The sequence below is a fragment of the Epinephelus moara genome, chromosome 5 (genome assembly GCF_006386435.1).
Source record: "Epinephelus moara isolate mb chromosome 5, YSFRI_EMoa_1.0, whole genome shotgun sequence".
In the NCBI taxonomy this organism is placed as follows: Eukaryota; Metazoa; Chordata; class Actinopteri; order Perciformes; family Serranidae; genus Epinephelus; species Epinephelus moara.
Genome location: NC_065510.1, coordinates 28,517,465 through 28,526,943, shown reverse-complemented (window position 1 = coordinate 28,526,943; position 9,479 = coordinate 28,517,465). Strand labels below are relative to the sequence as shown.

The following is a 9,479-nucleotide window of genomic DNA, read 5'->3' as shown; positions in this document are numbered from 1 at the left end:
ATACAGCACTCGAGGACAACATTTTCCTCAATCTTCTCACTTAATTTAAGAGGAGTTAGGTTAAGAATTTAAATGTATTATTTCCATCTGCGAACATGAGCTACTCTCTCTAAAGTCAGAAGAAGTCACATTTGTTTTAAAAGCAATCAAAAGTCATAACCAAGTGAACTTAGTCACATTACTTTGATGAGGTAATTAAAAAGTTACATCACTTATTATATCTTGGCAGAGTAATCTGTAATCCATTTCAGAAGAAACTTTCCCATCACTGGTTTCAGTTGAATAAATGAATGTCAGTGATGTGCTGCAGACCCACTGACAGCAAATCAAATCTTGCAACAAGACAAATGGAAGCAGTCAGGGTGTCTCTCTTTACCTTTATCTAGTCAACTGATAACGGATGCAGTCACGTGTCTCTGCCACGACGACACATAGTCCCGCCCCCTCTTGACTGACAGCAGCGAAGCCCCGCCCCTTAAACGTCTCATAACAACAGCTGGTATGAGGGAGAGAAAGAGAGACAGCAGAGAGCAGCCACAGCAGGAACAGGTCATCTGCTGCCTGGCTTTACAGTGAAGACAGCAAGAAGAAAACACAACGTTAGAGAAATATTTCCTCCGACTTTCACACAGCTCAAGGCGCATGCTCAGACTAACTGACGGTGCAGTTGTTTTATCCAGGAACTCAGAGGTGAGTACAGTAACGACAGTCATAGCTAAACGCAGTCAAATCTGCCCCGACACTTTGTGGCTTTTGTTTTTTGCATCAAAGCCAGCTAACGCGTTAGCTTTGTGTCCGTATCACTTTTTTGGCTCGTCCTTTCTCAGCAATGTCAGATAAAACAAGAGCAGGACGACAGTTAGCTTAGCTTTTTACAGTTCAGCGGATAACGGGACGTTGGTTGGAACGTTAACAACGGTTTCCTTTGCTGTTAGCTTGTGCAGATACTTTTACAGTAGCTTAGGCTAATCTCTCATCGTCTGTTTAGCTGAATATTTACACAACTAAAGACTATTCAAACGTACAGGTATATGACATCCCATAATGAGTGACAGTCAATGTTATGCGTCTGAGACAAACGTCGACCCCACTCTCATGAGACTGACCCGAGGCTACAAAGCCTGTTATAAGTTGTGTTGAGCATTTTTTCCACTCACTGTTTGTACTGCAGTCGTGCAGGTTTGCTCTCTGCTTGGCTGTGAATCTCTCCAAGCCAGAGCTCCCTTCAGACCCCAGTGGACCAGTTCATACTGTGGGTCAAGGTGTCATAAAGGCATCAAGAATAATAAATATGCATTAAGTAGAAAGACTGAAAATAGGTTTTAACACTGTGTAAGATATGTCATGTCTAACAAAAAGGCTCCTGATATACTTCATCCTACATTTGGCATTCTGCTCTGAGTCATATTGCTGTACTACACTACGATGTCATATCTTACTCTAAATTATACTATATGCTATGTTATTAGAGCTGCAACGATTAATCGATAAATTGTCGATTATTAGATTAATTGCCAACTAATTTGATAATCCAGCTTCTTAAATGTAAATATTTTCAGGTTGCCTTACACCTCTATGACAAAAAATTGATTAACTTTGGGTTGAGGGCAACACAAGACATTTTAGGACATCACCCTGGGCTTTGGGAAACACTGATCGACATTTTTCACCATTTTTAGACCAAACTTATCAGTTAACCCTTTGCAACCTGAGCAAATTGGCCTTGATTTCTTTTGAAAACATGGGGAAAAAGTCAATGAGTAAATGAAAGAAGGAATGACCCCAAAAAAACTGGAAAGAAATTATTAAAAAGAGAAAATTAAAAACAAGAAATTTAGTTAAAACAAACAAAGAATTATCAGAAAAGAGTGTTTACAAATTAAAATAATTCTGTAACATAATTTTAAAATATAATAATAATAATTACTATAAATATAGTTTTCCCTAGCTTTTTTCCATTTTTTTAATTAATTATCTTTTTTTTTTTTTTTTTTTAATTTGTGGGACGTGTTTTTTACTATGTTGCCCATTGCCTTTTTCCTCATGTTTTTGAAAGAAATCGCACTTATTTGCTCAGGATTCAAAGGGTTAAATACTTGTGAAAGGCGTCTGAAAGCAGCACAAGAAAAGTGATGTCCCTCCAGGTTTCAAAGGGTTAATCAAAAAGATAATCAACAGATTAATTGACAATGAAAATAATTGTTCTATAGTATTGTACCATATCGTTCTATAGCATTGTACCATATCGTTCTATAGTATTGTACCATATTATACTGTTTTATGTTAAAATGTTACACTGACTCTCGCATTATATTCTATTATATTAATGCAGACAAAGAGTAAGCACCGTAACTTAAAAATAGTGAATGTTGTGTGTACACTGTTGACACAGACATGTTGACTCTGCTCTGTTGGCTCTGTTGATCACATTGCTGTCACTTTACCATGTCAGTTTCTATTCTCCTCTTGTTTTTATTGTTATTATTATTATTATTTTTATTATTATTTCTTTCCTTGTACCACTGCAATGATTGAATTCCCCGGCTGGGAATCAACAAAGGTTCATCTTGTTGAGTTCAGAATGTAAAAAAACAAACAAACAACATGTTGATGAAGCTGATGTTGTGATACCCTCATGCAGTGTTTGTTGACAATTTGCCTCAGCCTCAACGTGCAAGTCTCATTTGCATTTGTGCTGGCACCAAGTGCAAGACAGCTGACCTCGGCCTGTTCCTTCCTGCAGCCCAGCCCCTCCAGTGACAGTAGGGGAGTGATAGAGTGTCAGCATGGGGAGGAAAAAAAACCACTCACAACCCTGGCCACAAAAACAAGAACAGGCTTTCATTCAACTAAAGCAGAAATTCATGACTCTTTCCACAGATTTTTGTTTCTCTTCCTTGACCTTTGGGTTGATCCAAGCCTATTTGTGTGTCATCTGGTGCATTAACCAAACAGACATCATCATTTTATTTGGGTCTTGCTTATTATGGCTTTATTATTTAACTCCACCTTGTGAGTGAGACAAGATGTTTTTGTGCTCGGCTGTACTACTGTAACATGGTACATTAGGCAGGATACGCTGGATCTCAATAATTTCTTCCGTCTCCTAATGAAGAGAAGATAATATACACCTGTAGTGATCTTCCAGAGCAAAGGCAGCACAGACATAGTGAGAAAGTGAAAGAATAAATCATATGAGGTATAACTAGAACAAAAATAGAATTAAATGTAAAATAGAAAAACTATTAAAAAACACACTAACAAAAAACATCTGGAGACAAAAATTGCAATGTAAAATGACAGTTTATGTTACAGTAGCAGCAGGGTCAGCAAATCCATGTTCACAGTGTACACCAGACTGATGATATGATTAATTAAAACTGTGGTGCCTAGTGCTTGTCTGTATTAATATAGATATTTAGTATAAATATAACATAGAATATGATGCAAAAATCAGATGAGAAAAAAGATGGAATTGAACAGAGTACCAAATATAACACACTATTAATACTGTACAGTAAAATATATAACAGAATATATCAGCACACAGTTTATAGTAAGGTATACCTAATAGGCGTACAATCGAGCAGTCAATGAAAAATGAACCCAGTGACCTCACTGGTCTGACCTCCTATGTACTGTACGTACTATCTAACCCTTCCTCTGCTCCCCCAACGTGACCTTTATTTGCAGTTTGAGGGCACAACCTAATTAAATGATGATGAATAAACTGGTTACTTAACAGTTAATATCTCCTCACTGTCAGTGTTGAGCACAGCACACACATGTAGACATAATAGGTGTAACTTCTTCAAAGTTATTAAACATTCAAAGTTTATACTGGTTGTAACTGGGATTGTCGTCCAGCTAATCTTGTTCCTCCAGCTTAAGCTGGCACAGTTGTAATAAAAAGTGACTTGAATGAGATCACACCATTTAAATAATTTAACTGTGTTTTTAATGTGTTGCTTTCCCTCTCCCCAGACACTGAACGGTTTTAAAGATGACCACTTCATGGAGTGACAGACTGCAGAACTATGCAGACTTGCCCGCCAACATGGACGGCGTGACGATGAAAAAATACAGAAGAGAGCCATACCACAGGTAAGACACATATGTAGAGGCATGAGGTGCATATCTGATTATGTGAACGGGAACGCACATCCAGGTGGGGTACTTGAGTGTTGTGTTTCGACAAGTGAGCAGCTAGATGAAAATGAGGAAAAGGAGGAATCATTTTTGGAAGTTAAAACTTGCTTACACGATTATTTTTTTTATATACTTTATTAATCCCCCTGAGGGGAAATTCAATTTTTTCACTCCGTTGTCATTAATACACGGGTCCGAAAGACACACACATGCACAAACAGGACCTATACATGCACAAAGTGGAGAGATGTCAGAGTGAAGGGGCTGCCTTGGTCAGGCACCCCGAGCGGTTGGGGGGTTTGGTGCCTTGCAATTTCCTTTGGGATTAATAAAGTACCTACCTACCTTGCTCAAGGGCACCTCGGCAGTGCCCAGGAGGTGAGCTGGCACCTCTCCAGCCACCAGTCCACGCTCTATATTTGGTCCGGACGGGGACTCAAACAGGTGACCCTCCGGTTCCCAACCCAAGTCCCTATGGACTGAGCTACTGCTGCCCAGTCTCGAACAAAGTAGCCTCTGAACATCAAAGCCCAGCTTCAAAGATTGGCAAGTAGTCCATGTTATTTCCATGTAGGCCATACATCCATAGAGTTTGTTTCCATTTATCAAAAAAGGGCCGTGCTGTTGACAAAAATTGTTCAACAAATTGACTGTGGTCATTGACGCCTGGATGGAGTCAGGTCCACTGCTCTTTATGGCTTCCCTAATCACAATCCTAAATATCACTGAGCAGTCAGAGAAATGGAAAGTGGGTTTCTGTCTTTTTACTTCCCCCAGAACTGACCAAAAGTATGTTTGTCTTATTATTATTATTTATTAACAGTGGGTCAAATTCAAAGTGAATGGATGGCCAAACATCCATCACATAGATTCAGAAATGTATTTCTTTGCTGTGAAACAGCCATTAAGACTGTCAACTTTTGTACATTCTCTACATTGTTTCACTTCTTTATTGTGTTTTATAATGGAGTCAAATGTCACTAACCAACCAGACAATTTGAGTGTCGTATTTCCTGGTATGTACTGGCTTTTACTTGGACAGCAGTAGTAGTTTCTCTTCTTGTTCTAAAGGCATTGCACTTGGTAATCATTGATTATTGAGGGTTTCTATTATTGTGCAGTTATGTTTATCCGATTATTTGCAGCCTTACATTTCCCATTACCTTTCATCAAGTGGATACAAAGCAGGTTTTGCTGGCTTAGAGTTCACATACGCTCCACTGGTGTTTTGGGTGTGGTTTTCTGACTGCTGTGCTAAATTCCTCTCCGCCTCATGGCAAAATGGCACCAGACTGATGCGGTCCCTGGGAGTGAGTGCATGAATCCAGAGCTTGTAGTCGGCTTGAAGGCAAAGATGATACCCTCCTCACGTAGTTGTTTTATGAACTCACACAATAGGAGAGTCATACCATAGACAGACCTCCTTGTTCCTGCACCTACTGACTGGAAACGCCCTGTCGTCACAGTGGTTGAAAGGCTCATGTAGTAAAGCATTTAGTCTCTGTGTTGCGGTTTAATGTTTAACTCAGCCGAGGAAATGCATGTCCACTGGGCACTGCTGTTTTCATACACCCTTATATAATATGTCGTGCTCACAGGGATTATTAAACTGTCACTCATCTGTCAGCTCTGCGTGTGCTGACATAAGTCACCCAGTCGGTGATCTCTCCACACCCTCTTCAGACACACGCATGCAAACAATAACACGTGCACAGTTAACAAAGGTACAAAGGTGCTTTTGAGCTTGTTCCGACAGTGTTTGTGTTGATTTTGGCGGCCACTGTGGACAAAAGCAGTAGTGTTTCCTGGGATGAACACTGCATTCCCCATCATGTAGAGATATTGATCTGGATCGCACGTTCATTCATTTGGAAAGCAAATGAAGGAAAGACGGAGGTTATTTTTTCATATGTAAAACCACATTTTGCAGTGTATTTCATAAATAAAACAGAGATATGCCACTCTAGAAGGCAAAGGGCCAATTCAGGATCAGTTTTGAGTCCTTTCAAATCCCTCATTTGTCTCTCGCTGTTGAGTGGCCGACCAGTGTTGTCTCATGTTTTAGCCCGCGCTCTATTTCTGTGCCCTTTAGCTTTTTCCTCTTTGGTCAGATATTTTCTATTCCTCTTTGCTGATCATGTCCCAGTATCAGCTATAGCCACAAAATGTAATGTCAACAATAAAATTGACGAAAGAGGAAACTCTTTGCTTTCTTTTAACTGGCTAACAAACTACTCACTGCAACACTTTGCCTCAGAAAATGTAAACACAGAGTACTCCTGTCTGGGTGCTGTAAATTGTTTCGTCTAATTTCACTGGGTTTAGGACCAGGAAACAAGCACCAAGAATAGCTATATAGAAATAGCCAATCATCTTGCTGACAAAGGCATCAATATGAAACCGAGACTGTTTGTTTGATCGACAGTTAAAATTCCTCGTAGCTGCTTTAATTGAATTAACCAAGGGTGTTTGAACTGTTCAGTAATTCTTTTACAATGCAAGAGACCATCAAAGGTGACCTTTGTTTATCTCGCAGACAGACAAAGACCATTCTTTCAAAGTAAGAGCTCAGCTGTAGCTATGCAGCCTGACAGTGAGCGGTGTATCACATAGCAGAGGGCTGACGACTCTGCCCAGCACAGATAAACTTTCTATCTCAGGGAGTCGAATCACTGTCTGCCTGAGATTAGAGAGCAGTGGAAAAAATCTGGCTGATTGTCGCACAGCTGCGCTCAGATGGAGCAGAAGTTGTTAAGGGATTCTGTCGTAGGTGTGGTGTGGCCTGTGTGGGATATTTGAGGCAATAGTGTTGTCAGCGGGCCCAAAGTCGAGGCTAACTGTGGTAATCAAGTCACCCCCACCCATGGGCAAGCTTAGGAGAGGCATGATCTCACTTAAGTTATGACTTATGGTTGTCCTTTACTGCACCTCCCACATGCATAGGGCAAGAGGTCAGATGTGAAATGACAACAGCTCAACAAAGTAGAAAAGACTTAGGTTTTAATCCCTCTTTGGAAAAGATCTATGCTTGAAATAGGGACAGTAAAATAGTACATTTGTTTTTATTGAGGCGTACCTCTGCTTTAGACAGGCCATATTCTATGGAAGCAGAATAAGGCCATAAAAATTTGAATTTTATAAGCAACTGGATACAAAGATAAATACCCAGTACTAAATACTTAATATTGGGATTTAAATACTACTGATTGATAGCATTGAAAAATGTCAGTATTCAAGTTATGCTATTTCAAAAACTCGTTTTTTTCCAGAGTTCAAGGGTTTAGATAGAAAATCCAAGTGTTTTGGGTTTAAAGTCGTTCATTTGAACTTGTTTTTCTCGTATCATATGACTGATTTTCAAGATTTTGATCTCAAATTTTGTTCTCAAATTTGTGCAATTTAAGTTTTTGACTTGACTTGAATTTTAAACGCATAATAACCAATTGAATTTGCACAACTTGAACATACTTTTTTGAATATCTGACACCCCTTTTGTGAGAAAAAAACATTTTGTTATAAAATGAATGCCATGAAAGCAATTTACTAGTTATTAAATTCCATAAACAGGTATTCAGTAGCCTGTTATCGCCCCCATAAAACACACTGAAATACATAACGGAATCTAAATAAAGAAAAACCTGCTGCCCCTGTGAGAGGACTTGTGCTCCAAGTGTTTACATTGAGCCAAATCTCAGTATGGTAAGCAGCTGTTGCTCGGGCACTGGGGCTTGCTTGATTCTACCTGACTTGTGATTGTTCTGGATGTCTTTGAGGGCCCACAAACATCATGCCGCACAACAACAACGCCTGAACGACAGCACACAACAACAGAGAATGACGCGGAATGGCCACAATCATTTTTGCAACAAGTCAGAAAATTTCTGAATGGCAAGAAAGCAAAGAGAGAGAGAGGAGGGGCGGGGGGCATTGTTTGTGGGCCAGAGCTGCCCTGTGTAGCTGGAGCAGGTCAGACCGACGGAGAGTCAAACTGAGGTTTAATTCCGCACAGAATGCATCGCCAGTCGTCTGCTGGACTTACATCTAAATGGGAACTTGTTCACTATGGATCTGCTGCCAGGTATTTTACAGCTGATACTAGAGACTGGTGAATGCGGGACGGTCGTTGTCGCAGATTAATGACAAGATGGGTTGCTTTGCAGAGTCAGTCCGTTTGAGCCTGTGTGTCAGATTGATGTGCTAGTCAGGAGTGATATAACTTTTTTTTGCCTGTAGCCATTTACATCTTACCTCTAGCATGGCTAAATATTGACTTGTGTGGAAATATCTAGGAACATGACTACACATTCAGTTCACTAAGAGATGTTTAAGATAAGATACAGTGAGTTTGTGCCAGCAGTCACAGTTGTGCCAGCAGCGTGTGTCTTTTCTGTTGAAGCCCGTGTCAGCCAGGCTGTGTAAACATTGTCTATCACTGTGGCCGCTGTGGACCCCCAGTCTCCTGATTGATATATGAGTCAGCACAATAGAGCTGTTTCCTGGAATATTGACACGCTCAAAGCTTAAATCTAGGATTTCACCATCCCCCAGTTTAGTTAACTTCCTGTGGTTTCAGAAGACATGGTTTGAGATTACTCAAGAATTTTAAGGTCGTGTTACTGAGATGCATTCGTGTGCTGCGTGACTGTGTGATTATGTGGTGCAATTTTAGGTAGAATTCGTAGTTTACGTTGCATGATTCATTGCTACATTTTTTTTGAGTGTGGTCATATCTGTATGTTGATGTAAATGCAAAAAGAATGTTTTGTCTCTCAGATGAAGATTAATTAAATTGTTAAGCACAGTTGTGTCACTGTATGTTATGTTCCAGTATTATCAGTTACTGTCACGACTGATGATTTTGCCGCAACATCAATCATTTTGCCTTATCACTGAGAAATACCACCCAAATTGTAACACATAGTAACCTGCTGTTCATACCTAATGTATGATTTCAATTTTAGAATTCCTGCAATGCCAAAACTACCACCCTTTGTGCTAAAGCAGCAACAAAAAGGAGACTGTTAGTCATTTGATGTGTTTATTATTCAATATAAACAACATAGGTGAAAGCCAAACTTTAATACTGATTTGATATAATTGAGGCCAGATGATTAAATAATGTATGCTTGACATGGCACCATGTTATGAACTCAGCTTGTGGCACAGTGTGCAGTCAAGCCATTAAGTGAGTGCCATTGTTCTTGTGATTAGCAGAAAAGCGACGGGCCGACTTGAATGCATTTTGGATGAAAGCACTAAATGTCAACATTAATATCCGACGTTATGAATGAAAATGTCACAGCGCGTAAACTTGTGCCCATTTCATTGTG

General features: G+C 39.8%; 1 protein-coding gene across 2 annotated transcripts in view; it reads left to right on the top strand.

Moving 5' to 3' along the window:
• The first annotated feature begins 491 nt into the window (after positions 1-491).
• nt5c2b (5'-nucleotidase, cytosolic IIb) overlaps positions 492-9,479 on the top strand; it is a 28,330-nt gene continuing 19,342 nt past the window's right edge. The window contains exons 1-2 of one of the 2 annotated variants that reach the window (XM_050043939.1): positions 492-690; positions 3,985-4,104. In XM_050043939.1, coding sequence (XP_049899896.1) covers positions 4,004-4,104 — 101 coding nt within the window. In that variant the 5' untranslated portion in view covers positions 492-690; positions 3,985-4,003. Of the gene's footprint in view, positions 691-3,984; positions 4,105-8,077; positions 8,228-9,479 lie in introns of those variants that run through there. The other variant, XM_050043940.1, reaches the window with a different exon arrangement.